Below are 25,998 nucleotides of genomic sequence, written 5' to 3'. Positions count from 1 at the left end.
GGTTTATAGCTGGCAAAGGTTCAAAACGTGAAATCTGAGTTCTGAAACCATTGGTTATTGTCCTGCTGGAGATCCAGTCTGTAGGCTTCTAACAGCTGAGCTTACACAGACACGGGCCGGCTGCTGTTAATGCCGGCGTCAATAGGTTCAAAGGAAGGGACTGACATAAATCCTAAAAAGCAAAGGAATGTTTACTGTAGTAGCATAACAATGAACAATAAGCAGCAGAATAAACAATATAATAAAAAAAATTATACTGTATATTATTCTGTATACATGCCCCAAGTTTTGATGATTTTGACTGATGGATTTCAAGGTAATGTCACACAAAAATTGGCTATACATGCAAAAGGCATGAAAATAAAAATGGATTTTATGTTTTTATATTCTGGCTTCTTTTTGATAAATTAGTTAATAAAACTTGAGTTCCATCAAAAAAAAAAAAAAGACAACGGTCAAACTGGCAAATTCATCAAAATAAATAAATAAATAATTCTAACTACTTGAAATAAAAATTAACTGATATAAAAACTTTAACGTATTAAATTTAGATTCATTTTTATATATTTATTTCAGATTTTATTGTTATAAAAAAATGCTAAATACAATTACTAAAACTTTAATTAAAAATAAAGTTAAAACAGAAAAGATAAATAAAATCAATAGTACATCAATGATAATCGAATAACACTGCTTTAACATTATTCATCCATCTGGCTGTTCAGTGAACGAAATACCAAGTTAGTGATACCAACAGTGAGTTTAACAATTCATCATTTTACTGTCCAATTATTAAACATAAAAGCTGTGATTTAGATGTTGAGCTAATGTCATGAGACAGGAGAATCTGAAATGCACTAAATAAATGTATTTGCAGATGCCATTTTACATTGTTTTTATGCAAATTAAATCCACACAAATTAAATGGTTTAAGTGTCTTTTCGGGGGCACTGTATATTTACACAATTTTTTATTAAGTTTTGTTACATACAGAACTAAAGTCTGGTGGAAATGGTTAACTGCATCCCTCAGTCTGACACATGGATCCTCTTTCTAGTGGTTTGAGAGATGACAGACCTGTGGTTCCCATCGCTGAGATGATTTAGAATGAATATGAATGCTTCCAATTACAAAAGGAAATAATGAAACAATAAGGGCCCTTTACCTATCACTGACTGTTACTGCTGAGAACATTGTGACCAGGTTAAACAAGACCAACTTGAAATCTCATATAGGAGTACGGTGGCAGTACTATAACTCAGTGATGAAAACATGGTATCTCAGTACATAGATAACATAGTACACTCTCAAAAAAATAAAGATTCCAAAGAGATATTATATTGGGTTACCCAAAGATCCATTCTGTGAACATATTTGTTTGTCTGTAAAATATCTTAATAATCTGAAATATTTTCCACTGTAGATAAACTTTTGTGCAATAGAAAAAAGAGCCTCAATGGAACCATTGATGCCAATGAAAACCTTTATGTTTAAATGTGTACTAAAGGATCCTTACAGAATACCACATAATTATCATGGTACGTGTCCAAAAACAAATGGTTTTGGGTAAAGAGGAAAAAAAACTGAAAATTTGTTTTTTAGCCAGGAACATACACATCAATATATATGAAAGAATATACACAGACATCTCTCAGTAATTCATTGTCAAATTTATTTAGAGGTGAGCAAGAATTATTGTCCACATTGCCTGTATTTCACCAATAGCATGCTGAACCTTTAAATCATTTACACCACTAAAACTAAAAAAAAAAAAAAAAAAAAGACTTAATATTTTTCAGCCCTGTCCATTTATTCCTGATGTAATAAACTGTAAACTGTTAGTATTAGATATTTAGCTGATTCGAGGTAGGGCTGGTATGTACTGTGGCACATTAAAAAAATGTCATACCTGAGCCAGAAAAACATTTACAGAGTAAAAGGCATTGGTGGTGAAAAAGTGCAGTCTTAAAAATCCCTTAAATAAATAAATCAAGGTGAAATATGTTCCTTGACTCAACTGTACTGAAAACGATAGACACAACATCCGACAGGGATTGTTTAAAAAAATAGAAATTCTAAATAAAAGGCTACAGTGTCTTCTGAAGTGGCTGTTTTTCTGTTTAAGTCTTTAAAAATAGTAAGGCATGAAGCATGATTGGTCTGTATGACCTGTGATTGGTCCACCTGATTGCACCACTTATGAGTTTTGATATCACATTTGTGAGAATTATGAAACTTGATGGTGTCTTTCACTTTTATCTTAGCGTGTTCTTCTCCAGTAAACAGCAGCTACAATGAATGCCATCGCAGCGATGAAAGACACAGTACGCCATCTTGACACGGTGCGGAAAATCCCCTCCTGCAACACAAGGCAGGGAAAACATTAGATACACCCTGCATATGAACACATTTTCAAGACTTTGAATGACATCCATCCAATAATCTATCATCAATAATCATAATCTCTGACTTTCTCCATGGAAAACAAATGAGGGATTTTTCTGCAGTAATTGGACGTTTTCCATAACTACACAAATGAATGGAACCAGTGCTGTCAAAATTCAACAACTGGAAAACACTGTTTAATTTGCACAAATGCTAATGAGATTATTAGAGAGCAGTGCTGGAGGGGAAGCTTTTCATTGAATAATGTCTTTTTTGATACTTTTCAGAAGAAATAAGTACCCAGAAAAATGATATGTAATTCATGTTGAATTCACTGCTCTTAGCAAGTCAATTATCATTTCACAATTCAACAGAACAGATATATACAAATCAAGTCTTTTATTAGACCTTTTAGAGATTATACAAATCTTTCTATATGGCAAAAGCTACTCTTAATGGTTCAGTAAATTAATCGGATTAATTCTGTAACTGCCTTGATTCTTAAGTGTTTTGGTTCACTAAAAAGGACCAGCTCATTAGTTATCACTAATCATTTGTGAAGTATAGTCTTCAGATGTCATGTTCATTACAGCAGCATCTTACGTTATGGAGAAAGCTGCTGACAGAATGAACTGCATGTATACAGGGGTTAAGTGTTAACTTAAAAAAAAATATGAATATACGAATGGCTTTCTGTTGTTTGTGTAAATGAACTATAATAATGGCATTAATTGTAATCTTGAATCAATGGGATTTGCTATGTAGAATACAGTATATTTCTTTACGTAAGTGTACTGGATGCATGTTGGTAATGTTAAATGTACCATTTATACTCAATATATGACTTTCTGATGATGTGTTTAAAAATTATATGGATTTTATTAATTATATGAAATTACATTATATGAAATGATATGAAATATATGAATTATCTGAAATGATACACACACACACACGCAAACATATATATATATATATATATAGTGTATATAGATTATATAGAGTGTATATAGATGTTTATTATAAGAGATGTAGTTTGTAGATATTCATTCCTTATAAAGTTTTGTTAAATTTATAACAATTTGGTGTAGTGACAAGCCTAATTAATATTTGCTGATGTGCATCAATGAGTAAATCACACATATAAATGACAGTCACAGCATAAAACTTAACACTTCTGGCTATACATAACAAATTAAAATCAATGTTTGAACCATAAGATGAAGTGACATGAAGCCAAGTGTGGTACAAGTGTGAGTTATTAAATTTATTATGCTCAATTACACTGTAAACACACCAAGAGCAGTGGGCATCCATTTTTGCTGCGGCACCCAGGGAACAATTGGGGGTTCAGTGACTTGCTCAAGGGCACCTCAGTTGTGGGTGTTGAGGGTAGAAAAAATTGCTGTTCAATAAATCCCCCCACCAACAATTCCTTCCGATATTGACAATAGAACCCATGACCTCTGGGTTACATGTCCAACTCTCTAACCATTAGGCCACAACTGCCTAACGGTTATACATGACCGGTGGCACATTCCACTTCAGTAAAAATACTGTAAACAGCAGGTGCCTTAACTTTTTCAAATCCCCAAAATGAGGGTCAAACCTACAAGAGTCCATTCTCCTCCCTGGCTGGGTTTGCATTCTTCAGGCTCATGCTGCGTAGCACACTGTAAATATTGTCACATGCTCACTGTATTTCAGTCCTCAGGGCCACAGTATGCTCCATGACGCTTGAGTGTTTGAAGTCGAAACCCAGCACCCCACATTCTGCTTCCTTTATGATCATATGTTTGCTATTAAACTTGAGTGGCCCCAGGAACTGTCCTGGTGGAGGCTCTGCAGCACACATGCAAATCGCATCTTACTGAAGTATGACAACATCAACTCTTACATGATGTGAAAAGCAAAAATTTGCATTCTTAATATGCAATTTATAAAGACAGATCAGATCTCTGGTATGTAGTTTCATGCTATGCTGGGACAGTGGGTTTTTGTGCCTGGATATTCCTAGACAGCATGTGTCTGGGTTTGTGCTTATGTACTTCCTGGCCCAAGTGGGTGCACTTGTCTGGCCCATGTCTGGCTCGACCTGTGTGGCTCCACATGGGTGGCCAGACGCACAAACAAAAACAGCAACTTACCCATCCTCCTTGCTGTCTGATCCAGGCAGAAATGTTTTCCTTGATAAACTGTAAAACCCAGCTAATGATCCTCTTGATAATGTCAAAGTGGTTCTGAGTCAGAGCCTAAAGGAATAAAAGATCATTTTTATACATTTGCATTATCCAAAAGAATAAGCATCCATTAATAAATCTGATCCATCAACAATCATGCATTTGCATTGATGGAGTTTTTCATTTCCTTTTCTTAATTATTCATGCAATACCATATCACTTTGGTTGAAAAACAAATGTTGAGGTAGTATTTTCACATTTTCAATTAAAATACAGTAATTCAAAGATGAACAAATAATTAAAGAATACTAAAATGTTTTTTTAAAGGGCAAAATTAAGAGTTTTACCTGGTAAATGAGCCTATAAGCGAGGTGAAACAGTGCCACAACACGTCCCCAGTTAATGCCATCCTCAAAGATGCTCCTGGCCACAGTCATGAAGACGTCCTGAGCACAGTTTGCTTGCACAGTGCTGATGAGACTGTGAGGGGAAAAAAGTTGTATGTTACAGTATATGGGGTTCCCAAACTCTTCAACCATACCATCTTAAACAAAACACCACCCGTATGGACCACTTCCTGTTTTTCAATGCAAATGATCAATTCCTAATCATTTTGCTAAAAATTGGTTGCGACAAATATTATTTATATTGTTCTCTATTGTACACTGTTCATAATGCATCCTGGTTTAGTAACCTATCCTGGGTTGACAGGTTTTGAGATTTCACACTGTAGCTTTTTAAACCTTGTCTTAATGTTCTTATTTACACATTTGAGAGATAAATAACAATGATTGAACAAATACTGTACACAATGAGCATGAAGCCCTTTAACAATAGCTTTATCCAGATCCAGTTATGTAGAATTTCTCTACACAATTCAGCTAAAAAGAGAGAGAGAGAGAAAAAAAAAAGCATCTTTTGTGCATACCAGTAAGGGGTGGGTGATTTGGCAAAAAGTATCGTATCACTTTTCTTTTTTTTTTCAGGAAAATATGGATTTTATCATGGTTCTTTGTCATGTTGGTTTTTTCCTATTTTGCAAGTACAGTACAGCCGTACAGCCAAAATAATTTTCCCTATTTTAAAAAAACAAAGTCAAGGTAACAAAATATAAAATAAAAATAGAATTGGCAGACATTTAGGCCAAAGCGGGATAGATAACGATATTTGTCATTACTTTATCTGTTATTAAAAATTAAGAAACAAGATGCACATTACAAATACACATAATATACAAACGAAACAAACAGTGCTTTATTTTTCAGGTACAGAAGGTGTATTCAGGAGTAGCATTCAAGAAATTGAAGGAACAAATATAAAAATAAAACCGTATATAAAACATAAGCTATTTTGAAGAATGTGGCTCCTACTATCAAAGTCAATGTGGCCCAGCAAAGGTTTGGTTATCCATATTATTCAAAATATCTTCTTTTGTGTTCAGTACAAGAAAAAAAAAAATTATACAGGTTTAGGACGACATGAGAGCAAGTAAATAACGACCAAATTTAAATTTCTGCCAAGTCCCACCATGTTTAGTACTATTAGTCTGCTGTCACTTTTAACCTCCTCACATCTAATATACAGGCATGCATCCGTTTTTCTCTCAACTGTTTACATTCACTTTAGACATAACCAACTGTGTTTTTGTAAACCTGTGTGTCCAGTAATCAGGAGCTGCTGGACAGGCTTTTTAGTGTGCATGCGCTTCAGGTGTACAGCATGGGAATTAAATATTTATCCGGCAAGGCTTTAAAGCACATGCAAATAATGTAATTTTGTGATTGCGACTAATTGCAGTTTTCCTTAACTGTATCACTACAGCTGAGCTAAAATTTGATGTGAATATATGTTGCATTGTACAGAATATTGAAACGGATGCACCAGAACTGGAAATCATAGAATGTGTGCTGTAGCATGATACGATATTTCTTTAAAAGCAGATCGTGGAGATATTTAATCAATTACAATCAAAAATCGTAATATTGCATACCACTAAGTAGGCCTGTCGCGATAGTCGATAAATCAATTAATCGCACAATAAAAAAAAAATGAGCTCGGTAAAATTTTCGCCCACGATAATTGTTTTCAATTATTTGCCCGAGGTAGAAGACACACTCTCCGATGGCACAGATGTCCCGGGAATACAGAAATAACGTCTCGCTAGAGTGGCCAGCTTTGGGAAGCTCCTTTCATTTGCTTGTGGATGTTTGTGTCTCAAGTGATATAGCATTGTACTTGCACAACTACTGTACTTTATTTTAATACAGCGTAGCATATTTTGCAAGTAACTTCGTTGCCTTATCTGTCGAAATGGGCATCCTTTTCACTCGCTTCATTTGGCTTGCTCAGCTAAATATGTCTGTAGGTGTGTGGTTGCGTGTGTCCCAGTGAGTTAACACACACACACTCGCGAGCGCGTCATTTTCTCCTTCTTTCCAAAACGCTCGGGCAGTTGCGCTCCGGAGGCATCTGTCATTGCTAAGCATCCATCAGCTGCGATATCCATTACAACAAGGGAATTTCAGCAATGGATTTCCACCACCGAAAAACCCTTGCTGTAACTCTGCTACAAGATTTATTTACGAAAGAAAAGTAAAAAACCCTGCAGTGTTTGGGTGCACCACTTTTTTCAAAAACAACGGGGAATTTCACCCCAAAGCAAGTTGATTGAGTTGGCTCTTGTCACATGACCTGGTGGACTTGCATCATTCTGAAAAGATGAGATGTTTTTAACTCGATGCGGTGCGGACGCGCCTGGAAAAAACGAGTGCTTCGCACTGCGTTGCTTCCATTATGAGCACACATACCGCATTTGAAATAACGAACTTGAGCACAAAAAAAGACGCGATATGTGAACGGCCCCTTCATCGGTCAAAATGTTTACTTTCGATTAACGGTTAAATGGTCAATATGAGCATCCATAACTGGCATATAAACATAATATAACATACAAAATTAATTAATTTTAAACCACACAAAGTCAACGTGTTGGTATTTCTTGCTCTGAATCTGCCATAAAATAAAATAAAAGTTTATTGATCTTTGAAAAGGTGCGTTATTATGCCATTATCATTATATTAGTTGAAACGGGTCTTAGAACGACAATATTATCGTTTATCGCGATAATTTCTTGGACAATTTATCATCCAGCAAAATTTGTTATCATGACAGGCCTACCCCTAACACCAACTAACACCCGTCAGGTTGGGAGAAATGGGGGCCCCAGTCTCCTCATTTCCAAAAGCTGGAAATAACTCACATGCTCTTATAACTTTAACAATACTTCCTTTGAATGTCATGCCATTACAGTCACTCTTATCCTTGTAAAAAAATCCACATTGTAGTTATTTATCGCTCTCCAGGTCAGTTGGGTAACTGTCTAGAAGAACTAGATATGCTGCGGTCATCATTCCCTGAGGATGGCAGCACTCTAGTACATTTTGGTGACTTCAAAATCCACCTTGAGAAGCCACATGCTGCTGACTTCCACTCTATTCTAGCCTTTCACAACCTTCAGCAGCTCAAGACCACAGGTAACCATAAATCAGGTAACCATCTCGACCTCATCTTTACACACAATTGTATCACAGATAACATCTTGGTCAAACACTTGCACGTCCCGGATCATTTCATTATTACTTTTAATCTACATCTACCTTTGTCCACACCACCAACCCCTCTGCCAGTTTCATTTAGACAAAGCCTAAGGCCTCTTTCTCCTTCTCCTTCTCGACTTTGCTCTGTGGTATCATCCTCTCTTCCCACCCCCACATACATGGTCGATGGCATTGTCTATCGGCCCAACCCTAGTCCAAATCTTCAGTTCTCATTCTCCTAGATTTATCTGCTGCGTTCAACACTGTTAATCATCAAATCCTATTGTTAACCCTCTCATCGCTGGACATTAACAGGACTGCACTTCACTGATTTAAGTCTTAACTCACAGGTAGGTCCTTCAGGGTGGCTTGGGAAGAAGAGGTATCCAAATCAAAAATCAAAACTGGTCACTGGGATTCCTCTGGGATCAGTTCTTGGACCCCTCCACATCTCTATCTACACTACAGGGGAAATCGTGGCCTAATGGTTAGAGAGTTGGACTCCCAATCGAAAGGTTGTGAGTTCGAGTCCCGGGCCGGCAGGAATTGTGGGTGGGGGGAGTGCATGTACAGTTCCCTCTCCACCTTCAAAACCATGACTTAGGTGCCCTTGAGCAAGGCATCGAACCCCCAACTGCTCCCCGGGCGCTGCAGCATAAATGGCTGCCCACTGCTCCGGGTGTGTGATCACAGTGTGTGTGTGTTCACTGCTCTGTGTGTGTGCGCATTTCGGATGGGTTAAATGCAGAGCACAAATTCTGAGTATGGGTCACCATACTTGGCTGAATGTCACTTCACTTCACTACATCTCCGAGGCCCATCATTCAGGCACACAGTTTTTCAGAAAATCAAATCAAGCCCATCAAGCTCTCGCTGGAGCCACTCCTCTGTTATCAATGAAAGGAACGCCTGTACTTCCTCATCAAAGGAAAGAAACAGCCATTTTTGGGTTGTTAAAAAAGGTGCGCTAGTTCAAAATAGTTGAGTTCGCTCCTTCGCTGGCTGTGCTGATTTAAATCTAGCGATTCTTTTGTGTTTGTGTCCAAGGTCAGTGTTGCAGGTAGTGACGATTCTCTCCTGCCAATCCATGATCTGCAGAGTTTACATAACACGTTTTGGTAACAGTACGGTTCACTTGGAACCTCAACTGAAGTGGTACTGAAAAAAGTACCAGGTTCCGTATGCAGTGGAAAACCCCCCAAAACTGAACCATACCGATCCGTACCATGCAGTGGAAAAGTGCCATTATTTGAACCAGATGATCCAACGATACCTGCATGGATCTCAGACTGCCTGACAGACATCTCAGCAGGGATGAAAAAACATTACCTGCTGCTCAATCTGGCAAAGACAGAACTTCTCAGACACTTCCTAACAGAGCATGCAACACAGTCTATTTCAGGCCCTTTTCATTTCTAGATTGGGCTATTGCACTGCTCTTCTGACTTCCAACATGCACAATCAGGCCTCTACAAATGATTCAGAATGCAGCAGCATGTATTGTTCTCATTGCTCTCGTTTTCCACAATGTATTGAATGAACCATGTAGCAGCGCCGTATCTAATGGGTTCAACTTGATAGGCTAACAAAGACACTTACATCGTCATCGCATTTCGTGCGTCACTGATAAGGCTGCATTCGAATGTGTTTTTTTTTTTTGACAAATATATATATTTTTTAAAGCCCTATTTCGCACAAAAATAAATGTATAAAATAAAAAAACAGTTATTACAAAAAAAAAAAAAATTCATTTATCAGACTGATCTCTTTAAGAGAAAATGCTTTGTGTGTAAAGTTACTAATACTATAGGCATAGGTTAAATTGGGCGGGAGCGCACCGGAGCACAGCGCCGCCTCCTCGGGTCCACAACACACCATGGCTGCATCCAAAAACTTAGGCAGGTGACTTGCTGCCTTGCTGTCTAATCAGGCAATGACTTTGCAGGCAGTGTTTTTGCCCGAAGGCACCTCATGAAACGGATTTCGGACAGGCTTCTGAGGCTGAGTAATGGTTTAATGATCTACAGCAAAATATAGAGAGCTTTGATAATAACTAAGTGGATATTTCATTACTGCAGTATTAGTTTCTCGCTAGAAATTACATAAAAAGTGGAAAACGTTGTTCAGAAACATACGTTTACACACAAACTGACCACCGACCGCAACTTTCAGACGCCATCTTTATTTTTTGGCTTAACTGTCGCAGAATGGAACGCACAGGATTGTGGGATATCAAAGGCAGTGAAGAATACATCTATGCTGCCTTCAAAAACCGGCCAGATGAAGGCATCTCAGGAGACAGGAAATGAAGCTGACATTGATTTCGGACGTGCCTTGATGCCTTCCTACCATGGAATACGACCTCCGAAGGGAACATTTTTCAGTTTTCTGATGCAACCCATGCCGGAAGCTCAGCTCCGTCTCCTTCAGCACCAAATATTGTTATTCTACTTGAATTATTTTTCATCTCCTTGTAAATACATGGCATATGAGACTGAATAATTAGCAAGACTACACAGAGACACCCAGGCTACATGGAATTATCAGACGTCATAATGCATTAATCCCTGCGTTCCAGTGTTGCCAGATTGGAAATGCCCAAGTATCGTACCAGATGTTCAAAATTATCGTATTTGGAAGAAAATTATCGTACACGAGTCAAAAGAGTTATTTGTCTATTCTAAACCAACAACATTTCGACACGACCTGCAAATTACCACAATAGATAACAAGGCGTATTGTTGGACGGAAGCAGTGAGACAAAATACTATCCCATTATTTTCAGTGACTGTCTCCGGCGTGGCGCATATTAAAACATATTTAAATGATTTTTAACACTTGCTTTGTCGCATCTGAAGAAGGAATTTAGCTGTTTCTGCGTGGTGCAGTTAACTCCACATCTGAGCCGCTGTCATTGGAAGACTGTGTGTTGCCAGATGTTGAAGGGGTTCTTTCTGTCATGGACCGCAACTAGTGCTCGTTGGCTTTAAAGCAGGGCACCCTCCTGCATTCTTAACACACTCTGAGGTGCACACGAACGCATTTAGAGTGTATGTAATGAGCCGATTTCGTGTATGAGTAAAGAAGCCGTATGACTGCAACTACCATCATTTAAATTTTCATAAAATTCTGAAATTATCGTACATTACGGGATTTTTTTCATTATTGATCGTACATCGTACAGAGGTAAAAATTATCGTACAAATATGATAATTATCGTACGTCTGGCAACACTGCTGCGTTCTCTGGTTCAGCACCCCGCCCACCATCAACGTTACCATGGAAACCCGCGAAATCAGTCTTTTAAATTCAACCGCCCGATGGGCTCATTGTGCGGTCTAATTCTTTATCGAGCATACATGAGTATTTGGTTTAATTTAATATAAATAAGATACGTAATTATTTAAACACATCCTACAACTTCATTTTCTAATGTGACTAATGTAGCCTCGCTCGCACTGTTTAGTTTTTCATTTAATTTGTCTGCTAAGCAGGGGCGCCCCCAAGGGGTGGCCAGAGTTGTGGCCACCCCAGGATGATTCGCAGTGGGTACTATTAATTTAAATGCAGAATTTAAATTCACAATAGTTAAAAAAAAAAAAAGTGCAGCATACCATAAAAGATTGCAGATTGGAGCCACCAGAGTAGCTGCCCTTCCCCCTCCCCCATCCAAACAAAACAGAGTGCGTGCATACATCACGTGAGGGACTAGGCTAGTTCACATTACCAAGAATCTCATTTATAGTGTGTTCTTTCACTGGAAATATAGAATTATCACATTTTCAAGATATGGGGCAGAAAATTCATAGGTCTGTATAATTGATAAAACTTCATATAGCTACTATCACACGAAGAGTGATTTTTTTTCCCTCCAAGTCAGCATAATTCCAAATGTGATATTGATTTTATACTATAGTTCAATAAACAAGAAGTTAATATCAAGAGACTTACGTTTTAGACAATATATTCCCTGTTTTTGTTATTTTCTAAAAACGAAATCATTCCAAACACAGCCAATGTTTTGTGTCTCTGAGCAACATGATAGAGTTTCAACCGTTTAAATGAATCGGTTCAGTCGCAATGACTCTCTTATTAACAGTGATTCGCTGACATCTACTGGCTGTTTTAATTTCACATTTAAGGTACCTTTTAATTTTTAAAATAATTTCAAACATCAGTTTTCAATGTCTTATCTGTAAAATATCAAAACATTACTTATTAATTTGTAACTGCAGGTTAAAGTATTCTATGTCCCGCAGAGCTGCATTATAATGCAGACATTTTTAAAAACATAAAAACATCTAAATAGCACTTCAGATGCAGCTTCTGTTTTCTCTGCATTGCAAAGATCAGTTTTGTTGATACTGATTGCATTTGCTTAGTAACAGCCCAAATGCAAGTATTTGACCTAAAAGATGGTTCACACTTTTAGAAAAAATTGTCTAAAGGTAAAAATAAGAGTCAGCTGTCAGCACAATTAGAAATAAGACGTCAGCACAATAATACTCAGCAAAATAGTCTAATTATCATTATCGATAAAATCCCAGAAATCACAGAGATATAACTTTTTGTCAATATTGCAAACACTTAATTGTTTTTTCTTTATTTTGATGTGCCACCCCAAGATTTACTATGGCCTCAACTGGCCACCCCTGTAAAATTTTTCTGGGGCGCCACTGCTGCTAAGGCCATAGCTGCCAACTCTCACGCATTCACGCTCCCACGTGACGCCACACACATCAATTTTCTCACGCACAGTAAAATCGCAGAGCAAAGAGGACACGGAGACCGACAGAGCAGGATACTTATGTAATGAAAAAAAATCTCCTCTCTCATATTCTTTCAATTTTATTTCGAAATTCAAGCAATAAATAATGTTTTGGCGCTTGTAAATGTGACGTGACAGATCCCTATAGCGTCACGAGAACAGATGATCTCTAGCTAATGAACAATAATACAGTTGTTGTTATAATAAAAAAAAAACACGCATTACATGTCTGGGCTGATTAGGTGAGTTTTTTTTTTTTGTCTGTTGTATCTGTTGTAGCTATATATAGGATGTTTGGAACTATACATTTAATAGAAAAGCCCTAAAGAAAAGCACAACCAGCAACCCAGCTCTCAGCAATGGCAGTGTTAGTAGCAGTAGCCCAGCATCAGCCATCATTAAGTAATTTTATTCAAACACATTAAGTCATTTTATGGCGCGATTTTTAATGATGACCACCGTAAAAGGGCTCCCCCTCCCTACAAAAGCCAATTTAACCACTGACTATAGGCAGTCATTAAAATAAGATTAAACTAGATTAGACACTTAAGTTGTGTCCTTTTAACATCACAAAACTTCATTTTCATAAAAAGACAAGTTAAAGACACGTAAGCTGAAATAAAATTAAAAACATACTGTTGAAGTTCAGCATTCTTGTGAAGGTCATCTGCTATCTTCAAAAGTTGATGTACAACCTCTTTGATTTGAGGATCTTCTGCTTCATGAGCTCGTCCCCCTAAATCCTCATGGCTCACATGCATGGATGGATCCTCTACAGTAACTCGTTCAATAACATACCTTCATGTGAAACCATAGCACAGTAACATTGGGGAGATGCATTAATTCACACAAATTCATGCATGTAAATTTAACAGCCAAACAACCTATATAAAACATAAAAGCATTGCATGAGTTTACCTTCTTAGTAGAACAGCACCCTGTTCAGTGATCACCTCATCCATGACATCTGAAAATAAGTGGTTTAATGTTTATATTGTGACTATTTTATAAGGATACAAGCTCAAAGTTTGTATTCCTAGGTGTGATAATGAGGTGACGGGTTATTATACGTGTGGTAAACATTGACCTCAATTGGGAACAACTTCCTATTTTGATACTAGCTGGTTTATGGTTTGAGAATGTTTGTTTGTGGTGTATCCAAATTACACTATCATTATTCATTACTGAATATTTTATTCCCACTTCTGGTTTTCTCTCGTCTTGTTAATACCTTGTTTAAAGGTGGTTTGTGTAATCCCATCTTATTTTAGAAAGACAGCTTTAATGTGTATGCTTTTATTTTAAACAGCCTTGTTTTAGGGGCTTGTTGGCCCTTTGCAGGATGTCATTCGTATCTGAATGCTATTTAAGTGTCTGAATGTGAATGTCTTCTAGTGGGTGTTTTGTTTGTAAAGGAATTCATTTTGAATGATTCTTTTGAGTAAACTGGCTCATTTTTTTCACTGTCCTGACTTTAAAGACTGACTATACAGGATGAGCCAATAGGTCTAAAGTCCATGTTTTTTGACAGATTTGAGTAAAATATTTTTTTGACGTAGTAAGGTCCGTAAACAAATTATTAGCGAAGAGACTCACAGTGACAACATTCGAGTCTTAAAATCCGCGCCACTATTTTAGACATACGTCAGACTCGCCCAGTATGACGTCACAGGAAATTCCATAATAACTGCAACGAAACGTTTAAAAACGATTATAAGCCTAAATAGGAGACACACTGAACTAATTTAACTAAAAATCACCATATACTATCACCGTTGAATCTATGAAGAGGTTTAGAAGAAAGAGTACGTTAGACTCCACTACTAAAGTTAATCGAAGAACAGCGTGACGTCACGCGGAGTGCAAAGAGCTCGGAATGGATGGCTAGTTCACAGAAGTCACTCTAATTAGTTTTAAGTTTGTTCCTCATCTTACCTTCACCACCTGTAGCCCCCATCGACTCGTTTTCGTCTCCCCTTTCTCCGTCATTGGCATCTGCCATGGTTTAATTCAGCACAAATACCGCCGAAACCAAGTGATAGCTTGCTAACTAATTTAGCCGGACCAGTTTAACAATTTCTGAATCCGCTAAATTCACAGTTTCCAACAAGATACTACATAATCTAGTCAAGTTATCGACGCTTGTGGTTATATGTCCTCCCCGGGAAAACCGTTAAAATGGCATAATATGCAAGTAAAACTTTGTCGATAAGCCTTAAAAAGAGCTTCACCAATCCATAGGAGCGCTTTAAACCTGGAAATAACGCGGAAATGGAGACTGTATACAAGAGCAGAGTCGCTGCTGTGCCATTAGCGAACCACAAGCGTGCATCTTTCCTTTATATACATTATATTACAAACCAGTCAAATATTTATTTATTTATTGTAAGGTGTATTTCCAGGGTTTAGAAAATACAGAACATTATCTTTTTAAAACCCACAGAAAATAGTGTAATTTTATTAGAATCACAATGACATTTACTGTCCACAGTAGACAAGATAGACAAAATATGTAAAGGAAAAAAAAAAAAAAAAGTGTGCATAGGTTCAAACACCATAAATGCATTTATTAATGTAATGTGTGTATTTGTTAGTTTTAGGTTCATATTTATTCACAGGCTTTTGGGAAATAACTAAATGTTTTATTTGGTTTTATGTAGAGGCTTTGGGGCTTAATACTAGACATTCCTAAATCACTTTATTAGACCTGCTTGAAATACGTTTTGCACAAGTAGACTATATTTCTCTTCTATAATGCAGTGATTGTTTTTAATTTGCGAACTACTTTTAGAATTTTAGACCGTGACGTGGATTTTTCTCCACAAGATGACGCTATCAGACTGAGGACCATAACCACGACATCGGTTCCGTTGCCTACCAAATATCAACAAGTTTCCTAAAACATGGAATTGACCTAAGAAGGGAGAGGTTACAGATTATAGATTTTCCCCCGGTTTCACAGACAAGGCTTAAACCTAGTCCTAGACTAAAATGCAAGTCTGAGTTGTTTCAAATGAAAGAAACTTGTACTGATTGATCTTAAAATATATCAGTGCCTTTGTTTTGTCTCAAGATGCACACCAGTAATGTTTTTTTCTAAGGCATGTTTATAAAAATTACTTAAATATCTTAATTGAACTATGGCCTAATCCTGGTTTAGGCTAAGCCCTGTCTATGAAACCAGGCCTTTATGTCTTAAGCGTATTACAAATGTGACCCCTAGGGGGCGCTCATTCGCACACAATTTGTTTATCTAAACTAGAAAACCCAACCAGCGCTCCCTTTAAAACTATTTAGACAGGCTATATCCAATGAAGGGATGAAAATGGGACTGATGTTCTCAATTTTATTAAACACTAGACAATACACTGATTGGCAATCGGAGCAGACAAATGTTCCCCGTAGGTAACGGTGAACGATTCTACAATAAATAAATCACAGTGAATAAAAGTCTCATAATAAATGTGTTACAGGATATAAAATCTAACAATACCTAGACTACAGTGAATACAGTCGAATAAATAGATACTGTTTACACACACACACACACACACACTGCAAGAAACACGTTAAACCAAATTGGCAGTAGGTACATTAACACAGCATCACACTTCACACTAGTAAATATTACAAAAACTCTGTCCCCAAAGGAAATATTGCACAATGTTCATAGGCCGAATGTTGAATTATAACGATTGCCAAACAGACACAAAAAAAAAACATTTAAATTAACAAGCTACCACTAGCCGGACTCCATAGGCCCAGGTCATCAAAGAACAGTGTTAGAAAACCCCAAAGACACACACATACATAAGAAATACAAAGTAAAACAAGATTGAATTGGACCCGATTAAACCCAGGAAAAACAGTGGCTAGTGATCGACGAAGGCAATTCTTTTTTTTTTTTGGACACCAGCCTAAATGAATTAGAGCTATATACCCCTTAACAATAAAGTTAAACAGCATGAATGACTAATAGCTGTGCACTCTCCTCAATACTCGTTACTGCAAACCCATGTAAAATCACTAGCTATTATGCAAGTATCTGTAGACTCGTGACTGCTGGCACCATTTACTGGTTACCATACACGCAGATACCAAACTGAAATTCTCCTGTTTACACAGCCGATACACCAAGAGGCTCACTCTTCAGCTCAGACTGCATTAATGTTTTTTCTGTTTATGTCTCAACACATTTAAAGGGATGCGTCACTTACGCCACCTGATCCAAATAATTAGTGCCAATAAGCAGGCCTTAAAGGTACACTTCCCCTCTCAACCACCCTACCTGCTACATGAAAAAGAAGAAAACTTGTTTTGACTCCCAGACCTGAAAGCGACCTCAAAGAAATCCACAGGGAAAATGTTCACCGTGCCCTTGACCAAGTCATGGAAGGTGGGCTGGCTCTGTACACCACAGACATCTTTGGATTAAACAAAGCAAACAGATTATTTAAAATGCTTCTTTTTTTTTTACTTAACTACACCATTTGGGTGAAAAGTACACTCCAATGTGTAGCTTGTAGTAGGAGTAAAACCATTAAAGGGCACTGCAGTGACGCTGCTGATGTACAACGATACTGACGTGTTATCTTAGTTATTGGGCGCACCAGAAAACACGTCAGCAGCGTCGTAATTTTTGTTATTTTTGGACTAAAATGTATTTTCGATGCTTCAACAAATTCTAACTGACCCCCCAGCAAACATGCCTGCGCGGGCCCACTGCAGGTTTTCTGTCGGACAGTGTGGGCAGAGCAAACCCACACTAAACCCGCGTTTAGTAGCCCATGCGGGGCCCACAGCAGTTTTGCCCACAGGGGGCCCCAAGCGGGTTTCGTGTGGGCAAGCCCACTGTGTTTGCCCACACGAAACCCACTTGGGGTTCCCTGTGGGTTAGCCCATGCGGGGCCCATAGCAGTTTGGTCATTTGGAGCACCCTGGGTTTTTTATTTTTTTTATATATGTGTGTGTTTTAAGTGTATATTTATAATGTATATATAAATATACACACATGCATGTATTTAAGAAAAAAAATAATGTTTTTATTAAATATATTTATATATAAATAAATGTTTGTATTTATATACATAATAAATGTAAAAATATTATGTAAACAAAAACATTTAGTCTGGATGCGATTAATAGCGATTAATTGTTTGACAGCACTAATAGCCGTTAATTGTATTTTTTTTTTTCAATTATATACATTTTTGTTTACATAATATATGTATGTGTAGTGTGTATTTTAAATATGTATATATAAATGCACACACATACAATATATATTTATATATTTTTTACTGTAGGCCTATATATTTACATGTGTATATATACGTTTTTATATTTACATTCTTATATTTTATATATAAATATTTAATATATAAACATAACATATTTTTCTTAAATATATACATGCATGTGTTTGTATTTATATCCATTTACATTTAGTTGTTTAGCAGACGCTTTTATCCAAAGCGACGTACATATGAGGACAGTGGAAGCAATCAAATCTAACAAAACATTAATGATATATAAGTGCTATAACAAGTCTCAGTTATCTTAAAAGCAGTACTTTTTTGGCAGTTTTTTTTTTTTATATAATAAAAAGAAAACCGGTAGAATAAAGCAATTGAGATGGGGAGGTCATTCAACCAGGAGGGAACATTTAATTTTAAAGGCTGTAAAAGTGACTTTGTGCTTCTTTGGTATGAACAATCAAGCGACGTTCACGCAAGCTTCTATAGGCACATAAGTCTGAAGTAATGAATTTAGGTAAAGGGGTGCAGAGCCAGTGTTGGTTTTGTATGCAAACATCAATGCCTTGAATTTTATGTGAGCAGCAATTTGTAGCCAGTGCAAATTGATAAACATGTTTACTAAATAAATATACACAGTACACACATATTATGTTAAAAATATATATATATATAAATAGCCACTTAGTTCTCACTTTTGCCTTATGACACGGTGCTCCAACGTGCTGGAAAATGCATTGTTCCTGGAAAATGGATTGTTGGAAGAAGTTGCTGTTGGAGGGTGTTTTGGTACCATTCTTTATTCATGGCTGTGTTTTTGGGCAGAATTGTGAGTGAGCACACTCCCTTGGATGAGAAGCAACCCCACACATGAATGGTGTCAGGGTGCTTTACTGTTGGCATGACACAGGACTGATGGTAGCGCTCACCTTTTCTTCTCCGGACAAGCCTTTTTCCAGATGCCCCAAACAATCGGAAAGGGGCCTCATCTGAGAATATGACTTTGCCCCAGTCCTCAGCAGTCCATTCACTATACTTTCTGCAAAAGATCAATCTGTCCCTGATGTTTTTTTGGAGAGAAGTGGCTTCTTTGTTGCCCTTCTTGACACCAGGCCATCTTCCAAAAGTCTTGGCCTCACTGTGCGTGCAGATGCGCTCACACCTGCCTGCTACTATTCCTGAGCAAGCTCTGCACTGGTGGCACTCTGATCCCGCAGCTGAATCCTCTTTAGGAGACGATCCTGGTGCTTGCTGGACTTTCTTGGACGCCCTGAAGCCTTCTTTACAAGAATTGAACCTCTTTCCTTGAAGTTCTTGATGATCCTATAAATTGTTGATTTAGGTGCAATCTTAGTAGCCACAATATCCTTGCCTGTGAAGCCATTTTTATGCAACGCAATGATGGCTGCACGCATTTCTTTGCAGGTCACCATGGTTAACAATGGAAGAACAATGATTTCAAGGATCACCCTCCTTTTAACATGTCAAGTCTGCCATTCTAACCCAATCAGCCTGACATAATAATCTCCAGCCTTGTGCTCGTCAACATTCTCACCTGAGTTAACAAGACGATTACTGAAATGATCTCAGCAGGTCCTTTAATGACAGCAATGAAATACAGTGGAAAGGTTTGTTTGGGATTAGGTTAATTTTCATGGCAAAGAAGGACAATGCAATTCATCTGATCACTCTTCATAACATTCCTGAGTATATGCAAATTGCTATTATAAAAACTTAAGCAGCAACTTTTCCAATTTCCAATATTTATGTAATTCTCAAAACTTTGGGCCACGACTGTACATTTTAATTTGTATTGATATATGCAATATTTCACTGATATTCATTGATGTTTCCTCTTTTTCTCCATTTAGTTTTTGTCAGATGCAGATAAAGAGTCACTAGGAACAGGTCACTGCATCTTTTGTCATGTAAGTACACTTCAATTTATTTAAAGCTGTATATTCATGCATCAAGTTAAAGTCATTAGTTAATTTTTAAAGCACTCATTTTTCCAAAAATGAAAGGTCTGTCATTTACTTATACCTGTATTACTTACTGTATTACAATAATAAGCTAAACTGTTAGACCTTACCGGGTTTTTTTTACAGTAAAATACTGTTCCCAGATGATACAGCAAAACACTGGCTATTTTGGAGTTATTTAACCTAGAAAATACAGCAAAGGTTAACAGTGTATTTTTATCTGTGACTCCGACATCCTCTTGGGATAAAGTCTCAAACCCAGCTAACAATGTAACGTTAGTTTATAAAAGTGGTAATATTTAGGGGTGTCCTCGACTAAGGATTTTCATAGTCAAACTTGAATTTTCTAATCTTGCCGATAATCGATACAATACTTTTTTTTAATAATTGTGCTCTCATTATAACGTTATGTATATGACAGTAGGTATTAATGTTCTGCATGTTTTAATGTTATTTAATGTTCTGCATTTTTGCATTCACCGTACCATGAAGCGCTTTACTTCAGCGCGACTCAACCGAATGCATCTATATATATATATATATATATATATATATATACATACACATATTTACATTTTAATTGTTGTTTTCTTTCTCAGGTAGATGCTGGAATAAAAAGCAGCCAGGCTACAGCATCTAAAATGGAGACTTCTATTAAAGTGGCTCTGTAACATAAGAGACTTGGGACGGTGGATGGAGCATAAGATCAGAGATCAGGCAGAGCTCTACTGGTGCTGATTTGATTCATCTATAATTATCTATAATATCTACTTAATGTTCTCATGTAGTTATAATTGGTCATTATTCTGTTTTATACATCTATTCAATATATTCTAGTGTTCAAAAGTTTGGGGTCTGAAAATTTTTTTTTTCTTTAAGATATTACTTTTATTCAGCAAGGGCGCATTAAACTGATAAAAAAAAAACAGTAAAAACTTTTACATTGTTGGACAAAAATCCTATAAAAAAATAAATGCTGCTCTTTTAAAACCTCTATTCAAAGTAACCTGAAAAAAAGATTTCCAAAGTTTCCAAAAATGAAGCAGCACAACTGTTTTTGAGATGCTAAAAAAAAAAAGGTTTATTGAGCACCAAAACATTTTAATAATTTCTTTTGGATTGTTTGCTGAAAATTAAACCATAGTTTTTTTTTAAATTGTAATGTTTCATAATGTTACTGCTTTAACTGTATTTCTTATCAAATAAATGTAGTTTTGGTGAGCATAAGAGACTTGTTTTAAAAACTTTTACAAATCTTACCTATCCTAAACTTTTGAACAGTGTTTTTCTGCATTTATTACATGGCCGTGAATAAATCAAAGTATTTGAAATTTATGACTCTTTAATTTATTACTTCTACTTTCATCTTATAATTATTCTGCATGTGATTTAATAGTAATATTGCAGCATTCTGCAGGTAAAAAGTTTTATTTGTTAAGGCCACAAAGGCCCTGCACAGGTTTATGTCCTCATTTCCCTCCAAAGTGTGGGCATACTGTGAGGACTGCTGGGGCCCTAGGTCCACATTTTCAGCTAGGACGCTACTTTGGACGAATAGAGGGCATACTTTTGGCCCACAGTATTTCCACACTCTCCCCACTGTGCCCACACCCAGCCCACAGTGTACCCTCACTCTCCCCACTGTGCTCACACCATGCCCACACTCTCCCCACTCTCCCCACTCTCCCCACTGTGCTCACACTCAGCCCACACTGTCCCCACACTCTCCCCACTGTGCCCACACCCAGCCCACAGTGTACCCTCACTCTCCCCACTGTGCCCACACTGCACCCTCACTCTCCCCACCGTGCCCACACCCAGCCTACACTGTGCCCACTCCCAGCCCACACTGTCCCCACACTGTCCCCACACCCAGCCCACACTGTCCCCACACTCTCCCCACTGTGCCCATACCCAGCCCACACTGTGTCCACGCTCTCCCCACTGTGCCCACACTGTACCCACACTCTTCCCACTGTGCCCACACCCAGCCCACACTGTACCCGCGCTCTCTCCCCACTGTGCCCACACTGTACCCACACTCTTCCCGCTGTGCCCACAGCCAGCCCACACTTTACCCACACTCTGCCCACTCTGCCCACACCGTCCCCACACTCTCCCCACTGTGCCCACACCCAGCCCACACTGTCCCCACTCTCCCCACTGTGCCCACACCCAGCCTACACTGTCCCCACACTCTCCCCACTGTGCCCACACCCAGCCCACACTCTCCCCACTGTGCCCACACCCAGCCCACACTGTACCCGCGCTTTCCCCACTGTGCCCACACTGTACCCAGACATATCCCACTGTGCCCACAGCCAGCCCATACTGTCCCCACACTCTCCCCACTGTGCCTACACCCAGCCCACACTTTACCCACACTCTCCCCACTGTGCCCACAGCCAGCCCACACTGTCCCCACACTCTCCCCACTGTGCCCACACCCAGCCCACACTTTACCCACACTCCTCCCACTGTGCCCACACCCAGCCCACACTATACCCACACTATACCCACTGTGCCCAACCTGTACCCACACTCTTCCCACTGTGCCCACACTGTGTACATACCTGTGGTCATGTTATGGGCACACAATTTGTCCTATTGGGGGCCCACTCAGATTTGTGTGGGCCACCCACACCCAACCCACACTTTTGGGCTGTCCCACTCGGGCCCCACATGGGCCCCGCAGTGTGGGGCCCACACGTGCCCCGCATTTCACGCCGGTATTGGGGCCCACAGTGGGCTGCCCACACGGGCAAGATTTTTTGCCCACAGTGGGCCCACGCGGGCCCCAAAGGGGCATGTTTGCTGGGCCTCTGGATTACTTTGAAGATGTTTTTCTTACCTTTCTGGACATGGACAGTAGACCGTACATACATTTTCAATGGAGGGACCGAAAGCTCTCGGACTAAATCTAAAATATCTTAAACTATGTTCCGAAGATGAACTGAGGTGTTACTGGTTTGGAATGACATGAGGGTGAATAATTTAATGACAATTTTCATTTTCGGGTGAACTAACCCTGTAAACTTGAAAAAAATTAATACTTTTACACTTATTTTTTTTACATTATTCAGCCTGTATAATAAAAATCAATTTCCGGCGGCCGCCTGCGCTCCCCTCTTCGGTCCAGGGTGCGAGGGGCGGCGGCTTCCTCTAGCGGCCGCATCACTCTCGTTGGCTGCGGCGCTGGCAGGGGAGGGAGGGCCCGGCATCCTGGCCCGTCGGCCATGTAAACGGGTGCGGTTCTCATCCGGATCGCGGGTCCGGCAGCTCACGTCTCTGGTGGCACGGGAGTCCCTCAACACACCCTTCCTGGACCCACGAGGACACCAGTGTGCATGCACGGGGAAGAGACCGGTCTCCCGAGGAGAGGCGCGTTGGGCTTTTAAACAGCGGCGGTGATGAGGCTCCATTTCCTTGAGGTGTGCCCAATCACACGCCGCCAGACTCGTCCAGCGCCCCTCCTCTCACACACCCACTCCAGTCGGGAGCCTAGTGAAGGGCGTCGATTTAGGAAGGGGTGCCGATGATAATCAGGGAGGAGGCAGCTGACTCGTCACAGTATTCACAAATTGTGGGGAAAAAAAGTTAGAAAGCATTATTAATTTTAAGTGTATTATAAAGTCAAAATGTTGATGTAATACTGCTTTTATCTTTGCAAAGGAAACTGTCACGAAACAATCTCAAATGCAATGAAGATTCAAAAGCAGCATTTATCCCCCCCCAAAAAAGCAAAAAAACAAGGTAATCTAGAAGGATGTAGTCTGCAGCACCTGAGGCCCTGTCCACACGAACGCAGTTATTTTAAAAAACCCAGCTTTTCATTCACACCATAGACTGTATAAAAACGGTCCACACGCAGGATCTTGCTCCAGCCAATAGTTATGGCATAACCCCACGGTGGGGTAGGGTGGAGCTGATGGAGAAGGAGGACCACTTCTGTGGAGCTGATGGTGCAGGAAACCACCAAGATGGCTGGGCTGGGCTGTAATAGAAAAGCACATAGAGGTTAACAGCGGCCTCTGCAGCTGCAACAGGACAGACAGAGAATTCAAGAACGGCCTCCTTGGTCATGACAGCACAGGCAGAAAGTTCAGTAGTGGGTGCTGCTGCCCAGAGAGGAGCTGAAGTGGACTCCTCTGCCTCAGGAGGTTTTACAGCCATCGCCACCACCTGGGGAAGAACTGGAGCAGGCTCAGGAGTGGACTCCTGGACTAGAACACGCTGTGGATTGGATTTGTAGATGGGACGAGCTCTGGAATTAAATCATATACTGAACTCAAAGATCTAAGACTTTTTCTATGTACACAATAGGCATGTTTCTCTCAAATATTGTTCACAAATCTGGGGGGGGGGTGTCCAAAAACCAGCCAGTATATCTGGTTACCACTATTGCCTGAGTGGACTATTGCCTGAACGCATCTTCTTCACATAGATTTGATAAGGTTGTTGATTGTGGCCTGTGAAATATTGGTCCACTCCTCTTAAATGGCTGTGCGAAGTTGCCCAATCATGCTCAATGTGAGAATTGTTCCCACTCAAGTCGGTTATGACAACGAACTGCAGTCATGTCAAGACCCCGATGAGGATGACTAGCATGCAGATTTACATTTACATTTAATCATTTAGCAGACGCTTTTATCCAAAGCGACTCACAAATGAGAACAATAGAAGCAGTCAGGTCAACAAGAGAACAACAACAGTATACAAGTGCCATGACAAGTCTCAGTGAGTCTAATATAGAACGCATAGCCAGGTTTTGTTTTATTTTTTTTTTATAAATGAAAAGACAAGAAAAGGAAAAGTGCTAGTATTAGTTGGTTAAGTGCTGTTGAAAAGATGAGTCTTTAGATGTTTCTTGAAAATTAGTAAAGATTCAGCTGTATGAATTGAGATTGGGAGGTCATTCCACCAGCTCGGCACAGTCCAGGAAAAGGTCCGTGAGTGATTTTGAACCTCTTTGGGATGGCACCACAAGGCGTCGTTCACTTGCAGAGCGCAAACTTCTGGAGGGCACATGAGATTTAACCAGTGAGTTTAGGCATGTTGGTGCCGTGCCAGTGGTCGTCTTGTTGGCTAGCATCAGTACCTTGAATTTGATGCGAGCGGCTACTGGTAGCCAGTGTAACCTGATGAGGAGAGGAGTAACGTGAGCTTTTTTTGGCTCATTGAAGACAACCCTTGCTGCTGCATTCTGGATCAATTGCAGAGGCTTGACAGTACATGCAGGAAGGCCCGCCAGGAGAGCATTACAATAGTCCAGTCTGGAGAGAACAAGAGCTTGGACAAGAAGTTGGGTGGCTCGCTCTTGACAGGAAGGGTCTAATCTTCCTAATGTTGTATAAGGCAAACCTGCAGGACCGGGTCGTTGTAGCAATCTGGTCTGTGAAGCTTAACTGATGATCCATCACAACTCCTAGGTTTCTGGCTGTCCTCGAAGGAGTAATGGTTGACGAACCCAGCTGTATAGAGAAGTTGTGATGAATCAATGGGTTAGCTGGATTCACCAGGAGTTCTGTCTTCGTAAGGTTAAGCTGAAGCTGATGGTCATTCATCCAGCTAGAAATGTCACTCAGACAGGCTGAAATGCGAGCAGCTACTGTCGGGTCATCTGGTTGGAATGAGAAGTAGAGTTGGGTGTCATCATCGTAGGAGTGGTAAGAAAAGCCATGCTTCTGAATGACAGATCCTAATGACGTCATGTAGATGGAGAAGAGAAGTGGTCCAAGTACTGAGCCTTGAGGAACCCCAGTAGTAATGAGCTTGAGCAGATGAGCTTCCCTGAGATGGTTTCTGACATTTTGTCCAGAAATTCTTTGGTTA

The 25,998-nt window shown here is 39.3% G+C and overlaps 1 protein-coding gene across 1 annotated transcript; it reads right to left on the bottom strand.

The window, feature by feature from the left end:
* Positions 1-2,240: 2,240 nt before the first annotated feature.
* LOC132110241 (apoptosis regulator BAX-like) lies at positions 2,241-15,217 on the bottom strand. Its single transcript, XM_059516837.1, has 6 exons — positions 14,865-15,217; positions 13,848-13,896; positions 13,566-13,727; positions 4,913-5,045; positions 4,533-4,637; positions 2,241-2,359 (listed from the first exon to the last, which is right to left on the bottom strand). Exons 1-6 carry the CDS (start codon positions 14,929-14,931, stop codon positions 2,261-2,263), a joined length of 615 nt encoding a protein of 204 aa, XP_059372820.1. The 5' UTR covers positions 14,932-15,217; the 3' UTR covers positions 2,241-2,260.
* Positions 15,218-25,998: the final 10,781 nt, after the last annotated feature.

The sequence above is a fragment of the Carassius carassius genome, chromosome 2 (assembly GCF_963082965.1).
Source record: "Carassius carassius chromosome 2, fCarCar2.1, whole genome shotgun sequence".
Taxonomy (NCBI): domain Eukaryota; kingdom Metazoa; phylum Chordata; class Actinopteri; order Cypriniformes; family Cyprinidae; genus Carassius; species Carassius carassius.
Note: the sequence above shows the minus strand (reverse complement) of the source record. Positions and strands in the feature narration are given on the sequence as shown.